Here is a 25,556-nt window from a genome sequence, read left to right as displayed (position 1 = left end):
CGGAAGAGCAAGAAGAAGAAGGGGTATGGCGGTAATTTACCTTCAATTTTGAAATCTTTAGAGTATTCTGTTGATGTTGAAGCGACCCTTGATTCTTTCTCTGAGAATCCTAGTCCTAAAGAGATAACTGTTATACTTAGGGAACAGGGGAGGTGGGAGCGTGTTGTTAAGGTTTTTGAGTGGTTTAAGTCACAGAGAGGGTATGTTCCCAATGTGATTCACTATAATGTTGTGCTTAGAGTTCTTGGTAAGGCTCAGAGATGGGACCAATTGAGGCTTCTCTGGATCGAAATGGCAAAAAACGGGGTTTCGCCTACTAATAACACTTATAGCATGCTTGTTGATGTGTATGGGAAAGCAGGTCTTGTTAGAGAAGCACTTCTGTGGATTAAGCATATGAGGTTGAGGGGTTTTTTTCCTGATGAGGTTACAATGAGTACGATTGTTAAGGTGTTGAAGGATGCGGGAGAGTTTGATAGGGCAGATAGGTTTTACAAGGATTGGTGTGATGGTAGGGTTGTCTTAGATGATCTTGATTTGGATTCTCTATCAGTTACTGCTACGAATGGTTCTAGATCGATGCCTATTAGTTTCAAGCATTTCCTTTCGACCGAGCTGTTTAAGACGGGTGGGAGAAACACTTTGAATTCATCAAACAAGGAGATTGGTCCCCAGAAACCCCAGTTGACTTCAACTTTCAATACCTTGATAGATTTGTATGGCAAGGCTGGACGGTTAAAGGATGCTGCCGAAGTCTTTGCTGATATGTTAAAATCCGGAGTGGCAATGGATACAATCACTTTTAATACTATGATCTTTATCTGTGGAAGTCATGGTAATTTGTTGGAAGCTGAATCTCTGCTTAATAAAATGGAAGAAAAGGGTATATCCCCTGATACGAAAACTTACAATATCCTTCTGTCCTTGTATGCTAATTCAGGGAATACTGATGCTGCTCTTTGTTGTTATAGAAGGATTAGAGATGTTGGGCTCTTTCCGGATGATGTAACTCACAGAGCTCTTCTTGGTGCGCTATGTTCAAAGAATATGGTTCAAGCTGTGGAAACTCTGATTGATGAAATGGAGAAATCTTCTGTTTCTGTTGATGAGCACTCTCTTCCTAGTATCATCGAGATGTATGTTAACGAAGGAGCCCTTGACAAAGCAAATGATATGCTTCAGAAATTTCTAATGAACGGTGTACCATCATCAAGTATATGTGCTGCAATTATGGATGCTTTTGCTGAAAAGGGACACTGGCTTGAAGCCGAGAATGTGTTTTATTGGGAAAGAGGTGTGCCTGGACAGAGAAGGGATGTCATAGAATACAATGTCTTGATCAAAGCGTATGGCAAAGGAAAACTTTACAACAAAGCTGTTTCTCTCTTCAGGGGAATGAAGAATCATGGGACTTGGCCTGATGGTTGCACTTATAATTCTCTCATTCAGATGTTATCCGGTGCTGATTTAGTCAATCAGGCAAGAGATCTCATGGTTGAAATGCAAGGGATGGCATTTAAGCCGCATTGTCAGACTTTTTCTGCTGTTATTGCAAGCTGTGCTCGTCTCAGTCAGCTTTCTGATGCTGTCAGTGTGTACCAGGAAATGCTACAAGCCGGAGTAAAACCAAATGAGGTTGTGTATGGATCTTTAATAAACGGATTTGCAGAATACGGTAGTCTTGAGGAGGCACTTAGGTATTTCAACATTATGGAAGAATCCGGATTATCTGCCAATTTAGTTGTGTTGACATCCTTGCTAAAGTCTTATTGTAAGGTTGGGAACTTGGAAGGAGTAAAAGCCATTTATGAACGGATGCAGAACTTGGAAGGTGGTCTTGATTTAGTTGCGTGCAATAGTATGATAAGTCTCTTTGCAGATCTCGGATTGGTATCCGAAGCCAAGATGGCTTTCGAGAATTTGAGAGAAAAGGGCTGGGCAGACAGGATTTCATATGTGACAATGATGTTTCTTTATAAAGATGTGGGAAGGATCGACGAGGCCATTGAGATCGCGGAGGAGATGAGGCTTTTAGGTTTAGTGAGGGATTATGTTTCATATAATAAGGTACTGGTATGTTATGCCACTCATGGACAGCTTTATGAGTGTGGTGAACTAATACATGATATGATATCTAAGAAGCTTTTGCCAAATGATGGAACTTTTAAAGTGTTGTTCACTGTATTAAAGAAGGGAGGGTTTCCAATTGAAGCAGTTGTGCAGTTGGAGTCATCTCTGAAGGAGGGGAAGCCTTATGCGCGACAAGCTGCGATCACTGCTTTGTATTCTTTAGTTGGTATGCACGATTTGGCGTTTAAATCCATTCAGACATTCATAGAATCCGAGGTTGATCTTGACTCCTATGCATATAATGTGGCAATCTATGCATACGGTTCGGCTGGAGAAATCAACAAGGCCTTGAACACATACATGAAAATGCAGGATAAGCATTTGGAGCCTGACATTGTGACTCAGATTAATATGGTAGGTTGTTATGGAAAAGCTGGCATGGTTGAAGGCGTGAAACGGATATTTACCCAACTAAGAGGCGGAGAGATCAAGCCATGCAAGTCTTTGTTCAAGGCTATTATAGATGGTTACAAAGTTTGCAATAGAAAGGACCTAGCTGAGTTAGTTAGCCAAGAGATGAAAATCACATTCAACTTGGAAGAAAATAATGAAGTTGAGAGCAAAATTGAAAGTGAAAATGGAAGTGATTGTGATTGATTTTGATGAAAGCTTCTTTGAGGTCTGTTAAATCCACAGGTGGTTGTATATTAGGGGAGACAAATTTATGTATGTATAATGTAAGTGATCATATATAAATTTCTTTTTGCTTATTTTGTATAGCGAAATATATTGATTGACAGCAATTATTATTCAGTATCTTTTTTATTTATGTTTTTGAAGGATGTTGGCAAAATTTGTGAACAGTTACCTGCTATGCAGGTTCTCAGCTTATCTAAAAACTTAATGTCACCATATAAATCGGAACTTCCACCACTGGAAAGCATCTGTATTCTAGTTTTAAATAATACTGGTGTAGATTGGGAGCAGGTTCCTTTCTATATCTTTCCCCAACTTATATCTGCTGCTTAAATTCCAATCATGTTAGTTAGGAGCCACTAAATGTTTCCTGTTTAACTGGGCAGGTTGAATTGCTTAGACAATCATTGATGGCTATTAAGAGCTACATCTTATCGGAAACAATATAAGCAGAGTACTGGTATATTCTTGTTAAATATCTTAACGGCTGTACACTTAGATATCCTCTCATGAGTACCCATTTCTGAATATGGAGAGCAGTTGAATAAACATTAGAAATTGAACCATTTCGATCACACTGCAAGATTTCTCTAAATCATAGTCTCAGAATGGAAGCCCATTAAAGGAGGGAATAGCATTTTTGATACATTCTTCTTTCTTTAGCATTTTGTCTACCTTTATTGCTCATCTCCTCAAAGGTTTGTCGTTTTACATGTAGTGGGGTGTAAGTTTATTATTATTATCATTATTGTTATTGTTATTGTTATTAAGGCAAGCTAATAATCATGTTTCTCATCTGGTGAACAGTTATTATTATTAAGGCAAGCTAATAATCATGTTTCCCATCTGGTGAACAGTTAATTGTGACAATCTCAACAGAAATACTGCGATAGCAATTATAGTTATATTTGAGAATGTGGATGATGTATTGAATGTAGATTCTATTATCAAGCTTACTCCCTTGGATTTGCTATGCAATTTATTTATTTTATAGTTGATACATAATTGATGTTGAAGTGTATTAATTTTAATTTTTTTTATGGAAATAATAAGGGTAATTTGGTTTTTACTTTAATGTTTAATCTTATATTGCTCTGTTTTTTTTTATTTGTCATTTGTATGAAGTACACAATTTTTAAGCCTTCTATTTTTTTTTTTTCAGCCTATGTCATCCTCCATTGTTCAAGGATTTAATTCTTTGCGTCTATTGAATTTGGATGATAATTGTATAGCTGAATGGGATGAAGTCATGAAGCGTTCTCAGCTTAAGATGGTTGGTTATGGCTTCAAATACGTTCTCAACTCCAGATTGGACTAATACCATTTAACCACATTTGACTTTAGTAACCATTTATTTATTTATTTATCTAACCACTTAACATTTAAGTTAACTACTTATTTTAAGTGCTTAGCAGCAGAGTGAAATCATATGATTAAAGTGAAATGTGGTTAAAGTCATAGGTGGTATCTGTATTACTGGAAGTAGAGATAGATTGTATCTTAGACCTGGCAACAAGTATTTACCTCCTTTGTGATTTCTGTATTCTCTTCGCTAATAGCTACCTCTACTTCTGAGTTGTTCTAAATTTTCATGGTTTGTTATGTTTTGTTTCAATTTGGAACAGCTTTATTTGAACAAGAATTGTTTGAATTCTATCGTATATCCTGAATGAATTGGAAGCCACAAGCTATAAGCCCTTTCAAAATTAGGTAGTATTTCTCTTGATAATGCTCATCATCCTGCACAAAATACAGATTGTGGACATCTCTGATTCTTTGTTCAGGTGATAACAACATTGGTGATCTGATCTCTGTTGACTCATTAAACTGTGAAGTTTCATATACCTTGCATAGTGTACCTCTTAGTTATGCATGACATGATATGGCTGCTGTGCTGTATCTATGACAACGAGTCCGGACCCATTGACTGTTATATCAAATAATTTGTTAGAAATGATGAATTGGGGATGCAATATTTTGAATTATTTTGTAGCTATAATTATTCTGAGTATTTTTTGAACATATCTTTCATGTCTGATTGAGTTATTGTATTTTTGCTTCTTGTAAACACATTTTTTTTGGTGTATATTCCTCTGGAACTGCTTTCTTTACCTCACATGGATGGAGTCAGATTATGAACTCATAATTTACCATAATACCAAGACTCACCCGAGGCTGAAATTTATTTGTAAACGAAAAATGGAAACTAGGAAAGACAGCGACATAAATTAAAGCTTGCTCTTCTCAAAGCATCCAACGTTCCAAAGAAGACCTATAATGTACTACAACTGTTAACATTGAAAAAATTTTAACCAGTTATTCTTTTATTAGTCATCTTTTTATCTATTCAGGAATTCATTTACGAATATGTCAAAGACAAAATTCATGCTTAAACCTTTCAAAATCTCATATATTTTTGCCAAATATAATATTATTATGCATCATCCATGCATGCCAAAAAACTAAAATAATAAAATCATCCATTTTTTGGTAGAAACAACTAAATGGAAGAATCGTTGGTAAAATAATGAGGTTCTCTTATAATATATATGACTTCTTATGATGATAAAATAAAAATAAAAGGCATAGAATAATATTGTGTATATTTAAGTTAATTTTAATTTTTTTTAATAACCAAATTTGTCATAGCGTAACCGATAAACAACGACAGTTAATACAGATAGAATATGTTTTGAGTATAATATACGTTTTATTATTTTGTACGAACAATGTTAGTTTTAATTTATATATTTCTTATTGGGTATTAAAAATAAAAAATATTCGTATTGTTAGCATTTTTCTAACCTTCTTTAACTCTAACCTGATTAGGCCTAAAAATTCGCTCATCTCGTTGAAAATAAATGTAATCTAATCAGTTTTTATCTAATAATGCTCTATACATTAGTATAATCATAGGAGAATTAACTTTAGCGAATTAACAATACGGTGTTTAGTTACCACAGAAGTATTTTTATACATAGAATTATCAATCAATTATGTGTGACTTCTGATGAAAATAATATATTCAATATGGATATCATATCTTAGGTAAAAGATATCAGATTGATAAAGAAAATTAATTGCAATGGGTATATTCATTTTAACAAATATTCTTTATTCAATATTATAAAAATTATCATGGTCACCCTGAATTACTACAGGTTCAACTTCCATCGGTAGTGGTAGAATTCTTAAATTGAGACATTTTCGGGCTATAATATTCGTCAACCAAACAATTAATGAAACACTCATCCATACCTTCTCATTTTGAGTACATTTATACATAAAAGAAATTATGCATAAAGGAAAAAAAAAAGATTTGAAATAGCAAAAATGATAAAAATGATGATTTTTATAATTTTGTGTGACTATCTATATACAAAAGACTAGAAGACCATGATTATCTAACAAAATTAATTTGTATTTATTGCATTCAATTTGAATAAGTAAAAAATAATATTATTTTAGTTTAACCCTTAATTCACATTATTTGAATTTAGCTCAATATATATGATGCGATTTGATTTAATTATTAGTAAAAAATATCTCAATTGACTATTGTATTCATAGATTTATTATTTTAATAATCAATAAATTAATCAAATTAATTAATTAATACAAATAATTATTATTATGGATTTGATTTAATAAATTAAAAAAATAAATAAATAATACTAACAGAACATTAAAAGAAATAAATTAGAAAATACTACTAAATTAAATTGATATAAATTATAATAAATTATGTAATATTTAAATATCTAATCAAATCAATTGGTTGATATAGTTAGTTTATCGTAATAAATTGTATTTAATGAGTTAAAAGAAATAAATTGCTAAACACTCTCAAAAACATATCATGCCAGTTCCATCATTAAGTGCACAGAAATTTGATTTTTATATAATAGAATAGATAGATAATAAATAGAATAGATGAGAATATAATATGTGACATATTTTAATTATAAAAGTAGTAATATAAAATAATTTTTTTATAAATCTTTATTGCTTGTTCGTTGTTAATTTTTATGTTATTACTTAATAATTTTCGTTTATGAAATTATCAACTACCTAATATTATGGTTTAGTTAATAAGAATGATGATATTAATTTTTTTCCTAAGTCTTGTTATTATTTATAATTAAGAAAGAGCCATAAATAAATTTATTTCCTTAATGAATGTTAATTTTGTTGTGAAATTCTTTATGACCTTTAACTTTTAGCGCAATTGAGTCTAATTCCTACATTTTGAAATAAATTTACTCGAGAAAATTAAAATGTGAATCACATTATTAATACAAAATTATTTTATTAACATAATTAGTGGTGCTTACTTGAACAATTAAATTTAACTTCTAATGATATTAAAGTCAGCCCATTTTATTGTCGTGTGCCTTCAAAGAATTCGCAAAATTGACATAAAAATCTAACAATTGAGAAAAAAATCATTATTATAATGGGTATATTCGTTTTAACAATTATTCTTCTATCCAATACTATAAAAATACATTGACTACATTGAATTACTACAGGTTCAACTTTTATCAACAGTGATAGAATGTCTAGATTGAGATATTTTCGGGTTATAGTATTCATTAAACAAACAATCAATGAAACATTCAACCATGCCTTCTCATTTTGAGTATATTTATACATAAAAAAAATTATACATAAAGAAAAAAAAAAGAAGAAAAGAAGAGTTAAAATAACAAGCTAAGAGCGATAAAAATTATGATTCTTATAATTTTGTGTGGTCATCTACATATAATAGACCAGAAGACTATGATTATCTAACAAAATTAATTTGTATTTATTGCATTTAATTTGAATAAATAAGAAATCAACTTATTTTAGTTTAATCTTTAATTCAGATGATTTGAATTTGGCTCAATACCAAGATTCGATTTTGCTGGTTTAACGGTTTTTTGAAGCAACGATTTTTGCTATTACCTGAATCGGTGCAGTCAAAGGTTCCTGGTTAGACTAGTCCGATCGGTTTTTCGAATCTTGGTATTGAGCCAAATTTAAATTATGTGAATTAAGAACTAAACTAAAATAAGATAATTTTTTATTTATTCAAATTGGATGTAATAAATACAAATTAATTTTGTTAGATAATAAAATGGTCTTTTATTCTTTATATATATATATATATATATATGACCAAACAAAATTATAAGAAGCATCATGTTTATCGGTCTTGCTATTTCAACTCTTCTTTTTTGTCTTTTTTTTCTTTATGTTGAATTTTTTTTTATGTATAAATATACTCAAAATGAGAAGACATGTATGAGTATTTCATTGATTATTTGTTTGATGAACTATAGTCCGAAAATGTCCCAATTTAGACATTCTACTACTGCTGATGAAAGTTAGACCTATAGTAATTTAATGTGGACAGTGTACTTTTATATTATCGGATAGAAGAATATTTATTAAAATGAATATACCCATTGTATTGAATTTTCTTTGTCAATATTTTATTTTTTTACCTAATAAACATCTATGTTGAATATATTATTTTCATCAGAAGGCATACATGATTGATTAATAATTATGTGTAAAAATACTCTTGTGATGACTAAATACTGTATTGTTAACTCGCTAAAGTTAATTCTCTTATGATTATGCCAATGTATAGCACTATAAAAAAAGGGTTAAGTACGATTTTGGTCACTAAGGCAGGGGGCTGAAAATTGTTTTCGTCCCCAACTTTCTTTTACTTACAAAATTATCCCTAAGGTTTAACTTAGTTTTAAAATTGTCCTTCGGACCAAAATACCCTTCTCTTTCTTTTCCAAAATCAACCAGAAGCAGAAGCAGAAACAGAAACAGAACCAGAAGCAACAATAATAAAACAATGTAATAAACAATAAAAAATGGATAATAGATCAACAAATCTGTATAATAAAAAAATGAAACAATGTGATCAGCCAGAAGCAGAAGCAGCAGAACAACAACAATAACTATTAAACAATGTAATCAACCAGAAGTAAAAGCAACCAGAAGCAGAAGCAACTAGAAGCAACAATATAGAAGAATCATAATCAGAAATCAACAATATAATAAAAGTAGAAGCAGAAGTAGAATAGAATTAGAATCAACAACATAATAGAAGAAGAAGTAGAAGAACAACAATAGCAGCGAGTGACCGGCGAGGAGGACGAAGAGTAGCAGCGACCAGTGAGGAGCAGCGACGACCGGTAACTGAGCGAGAAGGAGAAGCAGAAATGGCGAGGGCGCACGATGTCCATCCTTGCAGATCTGCTGGCGTCGACGTCGAGAAGCAGCGGCGAGGACCGAACGACGAGGAACAGCGACGAGATCTAGCGGCGAGGAGCAGCAGCGGCAGATTCCCTTCCCCTTCCCTTCCCCACCTTCCCTTCCCCCTCTTCTTCCCTGAAAACCCCCCAGTGTGATCCCTTCCCCAGTCCTTTAACTCGTTTTTTAATATTTTTTAATTAGGAGTAATTTGGTAATAAAAATTAAAATTTTGGTAAAAATGAAGATTTTAAAACTAAGTTAATCCTTAGGAACAATTTTATAAGCAAAAAAAGGTTGGAGATGAAAAGAATTTTCAACCCCTACCTTAAGAACAAAAATCATACTTAACCCTAAAAAAACTAATTATATTACATTTGTTTCTAATGAGGTGGACGAGCTTTTAGGCCTAATCATAGTTAGAGTTGACAAAGGTAAAAAAATACTAATAATATAAATACTGTTTATTTTTAATACTTAATAATAATAAATATAAAAATTAAAATTAATATTGTTCCATACAAAATAATAAAAACATATATTATACTCAAAATATATTCAATTTGTATTTGTTTTCATAATTTATCGATTACGTTATAATAAATATGGTTATTAAAAAAATTAAAATTAACTTACACACTATTATAATATGTCTTTTTTTTCCCCAAAAAGTTCAAAGAATATCTGTAGATACTCAAGAAAATTTGCGTTTCTTGAGAAAAAAACAAAACAGGAACTTGCAAAGATGGAGAGGAGACATAGGCATTTTTTTTTAACTGGAGTGAGGGATAGGAAAGAAGCTCGCCATGCTCTTTCTGAGTATCCATTACCATATCTAATTAGCAATGAAGATTCAATATAAGCCGATTTAAAAGGGGATACGTGGACTTCATCTATATTGGACCTTAAGGTAATGAACCTAAGTCGAATTTGGGTACCTAACAATACAGTTAGGTCGATCTTGCTTTCTTTTGAACCAATATCATAACAAATATTATACTATTAAATATTATAACATTTAGTATATGCAAAAGTTTGATATATTTATAAGATAATTTTTTATTGACATTAAAAAAATTTTTTAAGTATTTTTTCTTTTAGTTTTAAATATTATTTACTAATATAATAAAAAATTAAAAATAACAATAATTACTCACATAATTAAAATAGATATCCTAATATATACATGATCCAATCCTATGTATACCAAGAATTATTATATATAATAAATAATTATTTGTTTTTTATAATTACTATTTATAAAATTTATTACATAATTTTCTCATCTTAATATCAATATTTAATGAATATAAGATACAAAATATTATTTATATTATTTAACATACAAAACAAATATCTTAAGTCATCATGTAGAACAAATAACTTTTTTTTGATAATTAAAATTTAAATAATTGAAATCATTAAATTTTATATATTTTACACCTAACTGATTCTATTTTGTTATTGAAATTAAAAAAATAAGTTGTTAATTAATTCTAAATTTAAATATGGGTAAAAAAATTTAAAAAAAATAGATTTTGAATTTTATTTCACTAACCATAATTAATTTTAAGATAAAAAATTACGTTGTACATCATATTGTAGGATAGTATAGTCATTTGCTATTCTTTAATGGCAAATATTGTGAAATAAAATATTGTAATAATTAAAAAATATATATTTACTAATATAGAAAATACTAATTCATTTTTTAATAAAATAAATTATATATTGAATAACAAAAATTGTTATTGATTTTTTTTTCACACTAACTAATACTCAACGGTGATGTTCTGGTAATATTACAAAAAATATTAATCAATCTAATAGGTTTTGTAACGACACAAGTCTATAAGTTTGAAAACTTGAAAATCATGTCATAAAATATGATTGTTTTGACTTCAAAAATGAATACGATACCAATAAATAAAATTGTCCCAAGTATATTTCAACAAAAGTAAATCTCCATAAGTATTGTTATTAATGAGAAATTGTTTTGCTTTAAAGAAAAGTACTATTTTTTTATAGATTTCTAACTCCGCAGGTCGAAGACTAATTCACCACATATTGATGTTTTATTCATTAAGGGTCTATCGTTAGCCAATGAATTATTACACACAAAATAGAATTCAAATTCTAAATACTTATTTAAGTAGACAAATGAAATGACGACTCAACTAATTTAAATTGATTAAAAAATATTAATTATTTTTAATATTTTTAAGTTATAAAATATTTATAATAATAATTATTATATATTTTTGTTTAAATTTTTAATAAAAAATTTAAAAAATTATAAATGTAATTATTATTTATTAAATTTCTAAGCACAGTGCACTAAGCCTAAAACACCGCCACTGACAACCTATATAACAATGCGAAACTCTTCTCAACCTCACTCCTCAATTGCACTTCTTAGTTCCTACGTTGGTTGTGATTTCTCAATAAGGGTTTCTTGTTCCTCTTAAATTTGATTTTCTGTGGTACTATTATTCTTTATTTTCTCTTCTTCTTTCCCAATTGCTGGGTTCTTTCTTTCTCTGCTATAACTTTGAATAATGGGATCAAGGCTCTACTGTGGCTGAATTTCGGAGGCTCGGTTTAGCAAAATTTCTACGGTAAAGGCGAGGGGAATTGTTGGTGCTTTTGCAAAATTTGATTGATTAGGGTTTTAAAGAATGCTCATCAACAATGGTGAGTGAAAAAACTTGATTATCTGCACGCTTCGGTAATGGGGATGATTCCCCCTTTTTTTTTGGTTCCTTTGTAAAGATGTCTCTCCCCCCCTCCTTCTCTTTTCCCTCCCCAAAAAATCTTTTGCCTTTTGGTGCTTAACGTCGGAATCCATTATAAAGATGGCTTTTTTGTCCAAGAAAAGAAAAAAGGGTTTGGCTTTTTATTATGTTGTTACTTCTTGATTATCTTGGGAATGAATTGGTTTTGGACAAGTTGATTTTTCTGTGATTGAATTACGGACAATTGAGTTTTGCCATTTGATAGTTCTTGGATGCACTGTTTTCTCTCTTCTGGACTTTGAATTTATTTCAATTCTACCTTGCATAATGTATGTTTGAGCCTTTTGGAAAAAGAATTTGTGGCAGAATGATATATGATTTACTTTTACAGCATGACAAACTTAGTTGCAGAATTTTTTCAATTCTTTTGCGATGATTTTTGTTTACTATGTGGATCATGTAACATGTTGTCTCTTGAAAAGTTGTGTATTGATTTGTTGATGATAAAATTGTGCGATAATGTCCATGATGCATATGATCCTAGAAAACTGAAATGTGTGGAAGGGTAATATAGTTGGCTTTTTTTGTCCAATTATATTGAAACGTAACCATCATTTTGATGAAGGATTTTAGTCCTTATGACGTGATAGTGGATAAGATGATATGTGTGGCCCTACGAAATTGAATTGTGGCAAAGTATCTTAGTCCCTATGACTCAAGAAAATTGGATACAATCATTTGTGGTCCTACGAAATTGAATTGTGATAAGGATCATAGTCCCTATGACCCGAAAAACTCAAATATAATGATGCGTGGCCCTATGAAATTGAATTGTGGCAAATGATCTTAGTCGCTATGACCTGACCCGAAAATATCGGATATAATGATGTGTGGCCTTATGAAATTGAATTGTGGTGAAGGATCTTAGTCCCTATGACATGAGTATATTGGATATGATGATATGATTGACCCTTACGTTGCAAAATGATGTTATTTGGCTTTTTTTGACCCATGAATATTGAAGTTTGATAGTAAACCCTATGACCTTAAAATTTGGCGAAGGGTTTCTGGCTCCAAATGTGGTGAAGGATCTCTTGTGTCCAGAATACTGTCTTTTTTCTCTCTGATGTTTCTTGTTGATGCTTTGAAATTTATCAGAAGAGTGAACAGTAAAATCTGATTTTACTTACCGCAAGTAGCTTTGCACAAGCTGCTCAAGCGTTGAAAGATGAGATAATTATTTTGTCGAAAATGTTAGACAAACAGAAAAAAATTGAGTGACTGAATTCATTGTCAATTTGTGTTTTACAAAATTGTGTGCAAATCGCTGCTCTTATTGAATATATTCATGTCCAAAAAAGAAAAAGATTTTCTTTCGATTATTGGTGTTATTTTTTTATTATCTTGGGGATGAGTTAGTTTTGGAAAGGTTGGTTTTTCTTCATTTCCCCAACTATTTTTCTGTTATTAAGGACAGTTGAGTTTTGCCATTTGATAGTTCTAGGGATGGACTGTTTTCTCTGTTATTTTTATGATTTGGATGCGACTTTGGACTTTGAATTTATTTTAATTCTACCTTGCACAATGTATGTTTGAGTGTTTGGGAAATGAATTTGTTGCAGAATGATATAGGACTGACTTTTTTAGTGGCTAACAAATTACCCTCTTGAAAGAAAAGACATATGCACAGCATAGGTGACACCAAAAATATGTCCATGCATTAAACCATACATAATCTATTAGTAGATATGCTTTAGACTTATACATGCATTGAATTCCTTCTATTTTGTTGGATAAAGATTCATACAACAGTTAGATTCGTTTTGATTATTCTGAATTTTTGTAAGAATCATTGTATCATACCAAGAAAGACCAAAAGTGGAAAGTTTGATAATGGTTTTAGCTTCATACTCATGACAGTTGTTATACAAGTTACTGGCCCGTCTATTTGGCTATTTTGGATCTAAAGTTTATTTGATTTGTTAAACTGACATTATTGGAAAGAAGGAAATATAGCAATGAATAAGTGGATTAAGATATCTTCAAATGCTTTTGTGGTGAATATGGATCAGTGAGGAACCAGTCACTTGCATATAATTTTGTTGTGGCTCTCAAACCAAACATGTGAGTATGCTGCGTGACTCAAAATTGAGGAATCATCTGTCGTAGAAAAAATGGGGCCTCAGTCACATTAGCTGATAGCAGCAAACAAATGTAACTCATCTCACAATGTTAACATCAAATTATGGAATACAACTGGATTAGTGGTTCAATCTCAATTGTAATTTCAGAGGCCACATTTTAGTGACCACTATGTACAAACTGGGAAGGGTCCACAGAGATTTCAAAGACAGATAAAAATAAAGTGGGACATGGCAAATACAGGGACTGATCCTGGAAGCTGTTTAATCATCCTACAGTGATAATTGGATAATTGAACTGACAAAAAACGTTCACATTATTAAAACTAATATTATGCAAATTCATACTTAGTTACTGTTTTTCTTATAATAACCTTTTTACTTAGAAGTACATCATCATATTAAATCATGAAAGTTATCTGCTGCTTTCCTTTTCTTTTATTGTAAACCAGGTCATGAAAATTGATTTTATGAACCGCACTTTCAGCTTATTATTGCCTTTGAACTTAACAGTGCATTTAGATTTGAGGAGAAAATGGGAGACATTTGTTTATGTGCATAAATTTCTCATTGAGTTTCATAGTAGGATACAAAAAATGGAGAAAATCTTTCTCAGGGTAAGAAATTGCCACAAAAATTGTGTTAATCTATTTTTAAATCAGCCTAATCTTGATGGTGCTAGCATCAACTCAAGCGAGAAGTGATATCAAAGAATACATTTTCTTCACAAGGAATTGTGAGACCACCCATTGGATGATCATACCCAAATTCTTCCTCAGCTTGACTTAGCAAATCTTGAAATGAAGGCTGGTTCAAGTATGATATAGGGATCACAAACCGCTTCATTTTATCTCCAACGTAAACTGCAAGATAACCCTTTGGCACTTCCATAGCTTTTGAAGATGAAGTAAATGATGCCTTTCTTACGATGCCGGATAAACGAAAACCCATTTTTGTATGTGTTGAAGAAAGACTAGTTTTTCAAATGACTTGTAAATAAGATGCAACTCGTGCAAGTATTTGAGTTTCTTATGCTTTAGGATGTGAATGACTTGTGTTGTTGCCAAATGCTTGCAGCCATGAACATATATATAGATGAAGGATATGTAATAAAATGGGTAATTGAATGGTTGGTTGTGGAGGAAGGCTATGAAGAAATGGGACCTATTAGGAGACAAGGGCATTTAAGAGGTCACATGGTGTTGTCTTAGGGGATTTTCTCAAACCTGTTATAAGTACATAATTCAAAATCTACCTTATGAAGAGGGAAGCCAACACAAGTTAGATCATGTTGTCTATGGTTTGCGGATTCCAAAGGATATGTTTCTAACAATCTGGTGTACTTGAAAAATCAGGTTCATATTGGTTTGTGAGGATGTGCCTAAGTTTGGTTCAGAGTTGTGGCCATGGTTTACAGCTTTCATTGTCAATAGCGATGTCTATCTGAAGAAACATGAGATATGTCTATAGATTGTCTGATTCAGTATGTTTAGTATAACTATGCTTGAACAAGCATTAATGTAGATGTCTTTGATTTGACATGCATAATCTCTTGGCAATTATGTCCGAAGGTGGGGTATGATGTATGAACTCTCACTTAACTTTCAAGTCCCTGAAAGAGACCTCCAAGACAATACCATGTGATCTCTTGTGATCATTTCACTTTGTAGACCCCATTTTACAGCTTCATCTGAATTATTTCTTCAGGATGGCAACTATATATACACTTCTTCTTGTGTTCTTAAACAACATAAATCAATTGCATCTCCTCAAGTATCAGTACTCACATATTTCTCTCAATCAAATCCTCCAAGAACAATCGATTTCTTTTTCTTTTGAACAACAAGAAGAAACAATGGCATTCCGCATTCTAGGTATTAGAAAGGCATCACTTTCTGCATCAAAAGGGACTAATGTTCCAAAAGGCTATCTTGCAGTCTATGTGGGAGATAAGATGAGGCGGTTTGTGATTCCTGTATGTTACTTGAACCAGCCTTCATTTCAAGGATTACTAAATCAAGCAGAAGAAGAATTCGGATATGATCATCCAACTGGTGGTCTCACAATTCCATGCTGTGAGGATGAGTTCTTAAATCTCACTTCTCAGTTGGGTGTCCAATAAACAACTAACAGAGATTGACATAGATTAGTTGAGACAATTGTACAGAAGGCTCTTTTCACTTTGAAGATTTTCCATTTTGGTTTCTTGTATAATTCCTTTGAAAGTGTAAAAATGTTATATGAATGAGAAAGTTATTGCATCTCATTGTTAAAACTACCCTTTGGCTTTTGTTTTATTCTGTATTATCTGTTATTTATGCAAAAATATCAGATCTAAGTTCCTGTTAAAAACTTAAACTATATTTGCAAAAGTTGATGATTCATTTCGTTCAAACATTTAAGTTACAGTTTCTTAACAGTGGTTTGAAATCACTATTGTAAATCTGTTTAGGGCAGGACTAAGTTTTCTTATATTAAAAGTAAAGGAAGATGAAGCACTTCCATGCTGTTGTTTTAAAAATTAAAAGAAGAAAATAGAAGAAGAAAAGAGTCAGAGACTAGCTCTGAGGGTTGTCTGATAAAATCTATCTCTTATGTTGATAGAATTTCAAGAACTCCAATGATTTGCTTATTTGCTCTGCATCAATGAGGATTCAATCAAGGGCTTAACCAATCAAGAGTTACTTTTCAACAATTTTAGTTAGATGGCTGGAAGAAGTTGCAGCAGAGAATGATAGAATTTGGATTTCATCAATGACACTACTTTCATAGTATTCTAGAGAAATAACTTACTGTATCTAAAACAAATGACATAACTCAAAATGCAGGTAACATTGAATATCCGAAATCCACACTTGAATCCAATTTATGAAATTTAACCATATGCTTCTCTCATGGTGGAGTGCTTATGTGTTTTAGAAAGTAAAATTCTGCAGCATTTCTTTATAAATTAATAGACAATTTTTTAATACCACAGTAGTGGCAACACAACAAAGGAATAAACATAATTGAAGAGAATATACCAAATAAATTGAATCTATAAGTAATTAGTGACGAAGTTTATAAATTCATTGAAATTGCAAAAAAAATCTGATATATATTTACATCCTTGACATCTCAGTAAGATGATAGCTACTAGTTTCCACTACAAAATTGTGTCTCAACCAATCTATGTCAGTCTCCTTTGGAATTACTTATAGTCAGTTGAAGCAAGAAGTGAGGTCCAAGAAGGTTTCCTCACTGCATGGAATAGTGAGACCACCCATTGGATGATCATATCCGAATTCTTCTTCTGCTTGGCTTAGTAATTCTTGAAATGATGTCTGGTTCAAATACGAAATGGGAATCACGAACCGCTTCATATTCTCTCCAACATAGACAGCAAGATAGCCTTTTGGGACTTCCAAAGCCTTTGAAGATGCTTGGTTTGAATTAAATGATAGCTTTCTTCTGATACCAGCTAAACGAAAACCCATTTTTGTATGTGTTGATGAAAGATTAGTCTTAGAAATGACTTGTAAATAAGATACAAGCTTTTGAGTTTCTTATTGCTTGAGGATGTGAATGAATTGTGTTGGTCCTAAATGCTTGCAACCATGAATATTTATATAGATGGAAGGATATGTTATAAACATGTAGCTACTTGAATGATTGGTGGAGGAAGGCTATCAGATGGGACATATTAGGAGACAAAGGCATGTAAGAGATCACATGCTATTGTCCTCATTATAGAGGGTAGGCCAAAAAATTGTAACTCATGTATGCAAGAGAAAATCTAATTGCCCATGGTTTGCAAATACCACGGAGTTTTGTTTATAATCTGGTGTACTTCAAAAGTTGAGGTCCATATTGGCTTGTGAGACCAACTTTTGGTTCTCTTCTGGCCTCATAACAGTGTTTCAGAGCTATAAATGTCTATCTGAAGAAACATGTTTGATGGAGTAGCTTTAGCACAAGTACAAGTGGATAGATAGAGACCTAACCTTTGATAGAGATATCCAAGACAGTACATGTGATCTCTTGTGATCATTTCTCACTTTGTAGACCCCATTTTACAGCTGCATTAAAATTATGTCTTCAGGATAGCAGCTATATATACATTACTTCTTGTGTTCTCAACCAACACAAATCAGTTGCATCTCCTCAAGTATTAGAACTCACATACTTCTCTCAAACAAAATCTTCGATAACAATGGCTTTTCGCATTCCAAGTATCAGAAAGGCATCACTTTCTGCATCAAAAGGGACTAATGTTCCAAAAGGCTATCTTGCAGCCTATGTGGGAGATAAGATGAGGCGGTTTGTGATTCCTGTATGTTACTTGAACCAACCTTCATTTCAGGAGTTACTAAGCCAATCAGAAGAAGAATTCGGTTATGATCACCCAACCGGCGGTCTCACTATTCCTTGCAGCGAGGATACATTCCTGAACCTCACTTGTCAATTAAGTAGGCAGTAAATTGGCTCATAGAGACTGAGATAGATTAGCTGAGACAAATTTGTACAGAAGGCTCTTTCTTTTTGTTTTGAAGATTGTCCATTTTGGTCTCTTCATTGTATCACTCCTTTGAAAGTGTAAAAATGAATGAATGAGAGAAAGTTATTGCATCTCATTTGTTAACTTTTTTCTATACTTTTTATTTTTGGCTTTTGTTGAAGCTGAATGATCTCTTAATATTTATGCAGCAAGTCAAAATTAAATTCAACGTTGTTTTGAAGACATTGACTGAAGTTGATGATTCATTTCATTTAAATTAGAATTTCGAATATCTGTTTGAAAGTACAATTGAAAATCTGTTAAGAACTCACAGTTTTCTTATATTAAAAGTAAAGGAAGAGGCATTCCAAGCTTGAGACATTCCATGATTGAATGTCACAAACTTGAGCAATTTTCTTGTGGTTATAAAACCATGAAAAAAGCAATATTGAATTCAGAATTCAGAATTCAAAAAAAGAAAAATAAAGTGAAGGGAACATTTAATTATCCAAATTTGAATCCAATTTATTTTATTTAACCATATAACTGGAAATCAATTTCTACATTTCAAAAGCAGTTAATAAATCCAAGACCACCAAAGGTCTAATGAGAGGCCATACGGTATTATCTTCCTTGTGTTTATGAAAGGTTACTTGAAATTTGAGAGTTCTTGCGAAACACTGATGCCACCTTTAGAAAGAGACAGCTGAGAAGCTAATAAATGGTTAAATACAAAGCTGATTTAATGGATTGCTTCTTATGTTGCAGATATCACATAACCTCTTAAATAAAGGGATAGGATGCCAAGAGAGGACCACATTTTGTGACTATATCCCAACTTCTTCTGCACTTGGAGGGTATGAAATATGGTTTCAATATATCACAAGGTAGATTAGTATTGTTCATACCCTAACCCAAGACTAAGATTCAGGATTAAATAAGATAAAAAATGCCCAATCCATAGATTGGCCTCCCCCCGTAACCGACCTCCTTACAAGAGGTCGGATTCGACACAAGCTCCTCCTGAGGAAGTCGGGAACGAGGACTAGCTGGCAAGATAACACTTATTCAAATAAGTAACTGCCCCTAAAATCTCTCAACCCACTTCCAGGAGCAATATCTCAACTTCCCTATGATAAAGGGACGGTTATCCTCCTTAAAAGGTGAAATTACTTCAACGGTGGTTATTGGTTCACCATTATAAATACACTGATACCCCTCAGGTATCCCTAAGTTCCAATACTCTCCAAACTTGCTTAGACCCTTGCTGACTTAAGCATCGGAGTGTTTTTGCAGATACCACCCCCATTCTTTCTCCCACACACAAGTCGGGCGGAGGCTCCCAGACGCGAACCTACCCAAAGGGCTCCCTCCTTCAGACGATTAGGCCAACCCAGTAAGTCCAACCCACTAATCTCCGGTTACCCATCGTAACATTGGCGTCGTTGTCGAAGACCCGAGAGATCAACCAGTAATGGCAGACAATTCACCCGAAGATGGCCACACAGCGTCCAATTCTGAGCAAGAGAATCTGGGCATTAGGAACAACGACGCGGACATAGCCCCTCACTAAGAGGTGAACAACTAGCATAGAGAAGGTACCTCTGGGTTAAAAGACCCAAAGACAAACTCTTCTGAAGGGCGCGAATCAGGAAAAGGACAACCCCATGCAGCTGACTTCATGGGATTGTTCCACGGCCACCAAGGGCGCCTGGAGCAGCTGGAGCAGGAGTTAGAACGACAGTGAGAGGCGGAGAGAAACTTAAGGAATGAGATAGAGCAACGAAAAGAGTTAGAAGAAAAGCTCTTAAGGCCGGAGTCCGCTCTCAAAAGTCGAAGCTCCCGTAGCGACCGAGAAGATTCCCCCTTGGGAGGAGAAGACCCATTCAGTGAGGACATAATGAGGGCAAAAGTTCCGACGCTTCTGATGCTACTCGCTGCAAAGCTTTCCCAACCACCTTCACGGAAGCAGCGATAAAGTGGTTTGATAGTTTTTCACCAAGGTCGGTCACTAGCTTCGACGACCTCTCGCGAAAGTTCTTGACGCGATTCTCCATCCAGAAGGACAAAGTAAAACACGCACCGAGCCTCCTAGGTGTGAAACAGGAGGTCGGGGAACCTTTAAGGGACTATATGGAAAGGTTCAACAAAGCGTGCTTAGAGATTCAAGACTTGCCCACAGAGGCAGTAATTATGGGCCTAATAAATAGACTCAGGAAAAGTTCCTTCTCCCAGTCCATATCAAAAATGCACCTGACCTCCTTGAGTGATGTACAGGAAAGAGGCGAGAAGTACATCAACATGGAGAAAAACGCCAGACTGCGAGAGCCGAACTGGTGACCTGGGCGCTCTCACTCGTCGAAGGAGAAAGAAAGAGAGCCCAAGAAAAAAGAGGAAGTCGGCCCTGAAAGGCCTAGGAGATATCACTCTTATACCCCTCTAAGAGTTTTCCTAGTCGATGTATACAGGAAAATTTGCCACACTGAAAGGCTACCACCCCCTAGGCCCATCAAAAACAAAAGGGGAGAAGTCGCGGCGACTACTGTGAGTACCACAAGATGTATGGTCACTCAACAAATGACTGTTACGACCTTAAAAATGTGATAGAAAAGATGGCCAGGGAGGGTCGGCTTGATAGATATCTCATGAAAAGGTCGAACAATTATGAAAAAAGAAAGCAAGATGACGGTGACTGAAGGAACCCACCACCACAGACCCCAGAAAGACATATACATATGATCTCAGGGGGATTTTGGGGAGGTGGACTCACAAAGTCATCTCGCAAGAGACACTTGAAGGAAGTCTACCAGGTCGGGAGGCTCCCGACCTCCCAACCATCTCATTCACTAAAGAAGATGGGCAAGGGATCATCCCTAGACATGATGACCCAGTGGTGATAACCATGATCCTTGCCAATGCTCATCTTCACAGAACCCTGGTAGATCAGGGGAGTTCAGTCGACATTCTTTTCAAGCTAGCGTTCGATAAGCTGGGTTTGGATGAAAATGAGTTAAGAGCTTACCCTGAGACCCTGTATGGACTAGGGGATACACCAATAAAACCACTAGGATTCATACCCCTCCACGCGACTTTTGGAAAAGGGGAAAAATCCAAAACTTTGAAAATCAACTTCATAGTCGTCGATGTAGGGTCAGCCTATAATGCCCTAATCGGCAGGACTACCCTAAATTGGCTCGGAGCAGTGTTGTCCACGCCTTATCTTTGCATGAAATTCCCAACACTAGAGGGAATAACAACCATTTGGAGTGACCAGAAATTGGCAAGGAAATGCTACAATGAAAGCCTGAATCTGAGAGAAAAGGGCAAAGAAGTTCACACCATAGAGCTCGACGGAGTCAGAGCTAAAGAAAAGCTGCGGCCGCAACTAGGGGGAAAAATTAAGGAAGTACAGGTCGGAAAAGAGGAAGGAAAAAACACCAACATAGGAGCTGGCCTAGGGGGAGACCTGAAACAGAGGCTGATAAAGCTCCTACAAGATAATTATGACCTCTTCGCCTAGAAGGCCTCCGACATGCCAGGGATAGATCCCGAAATCATGTCCCACAAGCTTTCGGTATACCCCGGATTGTGACCTGTACAGCAGCGAAGACGGAAGCTCAGACCAGAATGGGCTCAAGTGGTGGAAGATCAAATACAAGCCCTCTTAGAAGCTGGCTTCATCAAAAAGGTTAAGTATCTGGCATGACTGGCAAATGTAGTGCTGGTCAAGAAGCAAAACGGCAAGTGGAGGATGTGCATCGACTACACTGACATGAACAAGGCGTGTCCTAAAGACCCATACCCACTTCCCAGTATTGATACCCTAGTAGACTTTAACTCAAGGTACCAATACATGTCGTTTATGGATGCCTACTCGGGATATAATCAAATTTCGATGTACAAGCCGGATCAAGAAAAAATATCTTTCATCACGCCTAAAAGCAAACTATTGCTACGTGGTCATACCTTTTGGATTAAAAAATGCTGGAGCCACATACCAAAGGCTGATGAATAAGGTGTTCGCTCCTCACCTTGGAAATTTAATGGAAGTCTACGTGGACGACATGCTAGTAAAAACCAAGGAGGAGACCGACCTCTTGACAGATCTCTCGCAAGTCTTCAACACCATAAGGTTGCATGGGATGAGGTTGAATCCCGCAAAGTGCACCTTCGCGGTAGAGGTTGGAAAATTTCTGGGATTTATGCTGACACAAAGGGGAGTTGAAGCAAACCCCAACAAGTGCAAAGCAATCCTAGAAATGAAAAGCCGGACTTGCCTAAGGGAGGTCCAATAGTTGAATGGCCGACTTGCTGCTCTCTCCAGGTTCTTGGCAGGTTCTTGGAGTTTAAAAGGTTTTTAAGCAAACCTCCAATCCTGACTAGACCTATAGTCGGAGAAGAACTCATCCTGTATTTGTCTATAGCAGACAAAGCTGTAGCATCAACTCTAATAAGGAAAGACGAGGTCGGACAGCATCTTATATACTTCACCAGCAAAGTTCTACAAGGCCCTGAACCAAGGTATCAAAAACTGGAGAAATTTGCATACTCCTTAGTAATAGCCTCACGAAGGCTACAGCCTTATTTTCAAGCACACACAATAAGGGTACGAACGAACCAGTCCATGAAGCAAATCCTACAGAAGACCGATATTACGGGCAGAATGGTTTAATGGGCAATAGAGCTCTCCGAGTTCGTCCTAAGGTATGAAACTCGGACGGCAATAAAAGCCTAAGGCCTCACCAACTTCGTGGCAGAATATGCAGGAGACCAAGAGGAAGAATCTACTACATGGGAGCTATATGTAGATGGATCCTCAAACAAAACAGGAAGTGGCGCAGGCATAATAATGGTCAACAAAGGGGGAACACAAATAGAAGTCTCCCTCAAATTTGAATTTCCGGCTTCCAACAATCAGGCAGAATACGAAGCCTTGATTGCAGGATTAAAGCTGGCAGAAGAAGTCGGTGCAACAAAAGTAGTGATATTCAGCGACTCTCAGGTGGTGACCTCCCAGATAAATGGAGAGTATCAGGCCAAAAACCCCAATATGAAGAGGTACTTAGACAAAATATTAGAGTATCTTGGGTGCTTCCCAGAAACCGGAGTCAAACACATAACTCGGGATCTCAATAGCAGAGCAGATGCCCTCTCCAAGTTAGCGAATACCAAGCCAGGGAAAAATAATAGAAGCTTGATCCAAGAAACTCTCCAAGAACCCTCTGTTGTAAAAACAGAGGCCAAGCAAGATGACCTTGAAATCTCTGGATTAGACCTCGGATGGATGAACCTCTTAGTCGAATACCTAAAGTTTGACATCCTATCCAAGGAGGAAAAAGAGGCCAAGAAGATCCAGAGGGAAGCACAAAACTACACTTTGGTAAAAAAACATCCTCTATAAAAAAGGAGTATCAACACCATTGTTAAAGTGCGTCCCAACCTCAAAGACAATAGAAGTTTTAGAGGAGGTCCACAATGGTATCTGCGGAAACCATCTCGGAGCCAGGTCATTAGCCAGGAAGGTTATTCGAGCCGGGTTCTACTGGCCGACCTTACAGAAAGATGCCACAAAATTTGTGAAAAAGTGTCAGCGATGCCAAATGCATGCAAACTTCCACGTTGCTCCCCCCGAGGAGCTCATTAGTATAACTTCTCCATGGCCTTTTGCAAAATGGGGATTGGACTTATTAGGATCCTTTCCCCAAGCGTCTTGACAAGTAAAATACTTAATAATGGGGGTAGATTACTTCACAAAGTGGATTGAGGCAGAACCATTGGCCACCATCACCGCTTAGAGAAGCCGGAAGTTTATCTACAAAAACATCATCACAAGGTATGGAGTACCTCACTCCATTACCACTGATAATGGCACTCAATTCAACGATTCAACCTTCAGAAACCTAGTAGCCAGTATGAAGATCAAGCATAATTTCACCTCGGTAGAACATCCACAAGCAAATGGACAAGCCGAGGCAGCCAACAAAGTCATGCTGGTAGGGTTGAAGAAAAGGTTGCAAGATGCAAAGGAAGCCTGGGCTGAAGAACTCCCACAAGTACTATGGGCTTATCGGACTACCCCTCAGTCTGCCACAGGGGAAACACCTTTCCGACTTGCTTATGGCATAGAAGTCATGATACCAATTGAAATCAACGAGCAAAGTCCAAGGGTGAACTTCTACGACGAGGTGGGAAACATACAGGGGCACAAAGAAGAGCTTGAACTACTCCCTGAAGTCCAAGAACAAGCCCAGATAAGAGAAGCAGTGTTGAAACAGAGGATGACAAACAGATATAATAAAAAGGTCATTCAAAGAAGTTTTAGCCCAGACGACTTGGTTTTGATAAAAAACGATATTGGAGTCAACAAATCTAGGGATGGAAAGCTTGCTGCCAATTGGAAAGGACCATAAAAAATTAGTGAGGTCTTAGGAAAAGGCTACTATAAGGTGACCGACTTAAACGTTGCCAAGATACCTAGGTCGTGGCATGCTTGTAATATGAAAAGGTACTATAGTTAAAAGCGAACTCCACTCCCTTATGTACTCTTTTCCCAACTTCATGGTTTTTTCCCAAAGAAAGGATTTTCCTGAAGGGGGTTTTTAATGAGGCATCAAAGTGGGGGCTAAGGGAGAACAAATTGTCAAAACCCTTAGTAGTAAAAAGGTACCTTCGCAAATAAATAAAGATCTTTTTTCCATATCTCTATAAATTCCTTTTTACGTTATTCTCACTCTTTCTACGAAACGCGCCGACTTAAACTCGACAAAACGTGAAAATCCCATGAACCGACCTAGATGGTCGTCAGGATAAAATGACGAGGTACAAGTGGGTGTAAAGAGGTTATAAAAGTAGATCATGAAAGAACTCAGAAATTAGTCGACTTACAAGTCGAAAAAACCGAGAAGAAATGAAATGTATCGCAAAAATAACCTAAGTTATGGAAACTCAATAAAAGAAAAATTGAGTACGAGGAATACCAAAAAAGATAAGAAAATCCATCAAACCAAAGGCAAGGGCTGTCACAAGTCTTCGAGAAATTTCAAAATAACTTAGACAAAAGACAGCCAGCGAAGACAAATGGTTTTCAAAAAAGGCAAAAAAAGATCAAAAAGGTTTTTCAAAACCCAAATAGAAAGCATGCACACAACAAAGATATCCTAAACCCCTATTCAAAAA

At 34.9% G+C, this 25,556-nt stretch overlaps 5 protein-coding genes across 5 annotated transcripts in view; 3 read left to right on the top strand and 2 right to left on the bottom strand.

Moving 5' to 3' along the window:
* Positions 1-3,485, top strand: part of LOC107477761 (pentatricopeptide repeat-containing protein At1g73710) — a 4,940-nt gene extending 1,455 nt beyond the window's left edge. Inside the window, exons 3-5 of the mRNA XM_052258157.1 lie at positions 7-2,807; positions 2,950-3,057; positions 3,153-3,485. Coding sequence (XP_052114117.1) covers positions 7-2,727 — 2,721 coding nt within the window. The 3' untranslated portion in view covers positions 2,728-2,807; positions 2,950-3,057; positions 3,153-3,485. The remainder of the gene's footprint in view (positions 1-6; positions 2,808-2,949; positions 3,058-3,152) is intronic.
* A 10,537-nt stretch (positions 3,486-14,022) lies between these two features.
* LOC107477718 (auxin-induced protein 15A-like) lies at positions 14,023-15,011 on the bottom strand. The gene has a single exon (XM_016097773.3). It carries the CDS (start codon positions 14,852-14,854, stop codon positions 14,588-14,590), a length of 267 nt encoding a protein of 88 aa, XP_015953259.1. The 5' UTR covers positions 14,855-15,011; the 3' UTR covers positions 14,023-14,587.
* A 34-nt stretch (positions 15,012-15,045) lies between these two features.
* On the top strand, positions 15,046-16,181 carry LOC107477716 (auxin-induced protein X10A-like). Its single transcript, XM_016097771.3, has one exon. It carries the CDS (start codon positions 15,612-15,614, stop codon positions 16,023-16,025), a length of 414 nt encoding a protein of 137 aa, XP_015953257.1. The 5' UTR covers positions 15,046-15,611; the 3' UTR covers positions 16,026-16,181.
* A 596-nt stretch (positions 16,182-16,777) lies between these two features.
* LOC107477717 (auxin-induced protein 15A-like) lies at positions 16,778-17,751 on the bottom strand. Its single transcript, XM_016097772.3, has one exon. It carries the CDS (start codon positions 17,377-17,379, stop codon positions 17,104-17,106), a length of 276 nt encoding a protein of 91 aa, XP_015953258.1. The 5' UTR covers positions 17,380-17,751; the 3' UTR covers positions 16,778-17,103.
* Positions 17,752-24,367: 6,616 nt separating this feature from the next.
* Positions 24,368-24,790, top strand: LOC107477760 (uncharacterized). Its single transcript, XM_016097831.1, has one exon. The coding sequence runs from the start codon at positions 24,368-24,370 to the stop codon at positions 24,788-24,790; it is 423 nt and encodes a 140-aa protein (XP_015953317.1).
* The last annotated feature ends 766 nt before the right edge of the window (positions 24,791-25,556 follow it).

Source organism: Arachis duranensis, chromosome 3 (genome assembly GCF_000817695.3).
Source record: "Arachis duranensis cultivar V14167 chromosome 3, aradu.V14167.gnm2.J7QH, whole genome shotgun sequence".
NCBI classification, from domain to species: Eukaryota; Viridiplantae; Streptophyta; class Magnoliopsida; order Fabales; family Fabaceae; genus Arachis; species Arachis duranensis.
The sequence above is the reverse complement of the archived record's forward strand: the minus strand, read 5'-3'. Positions and strand labels throughout refer to the sequence as shown.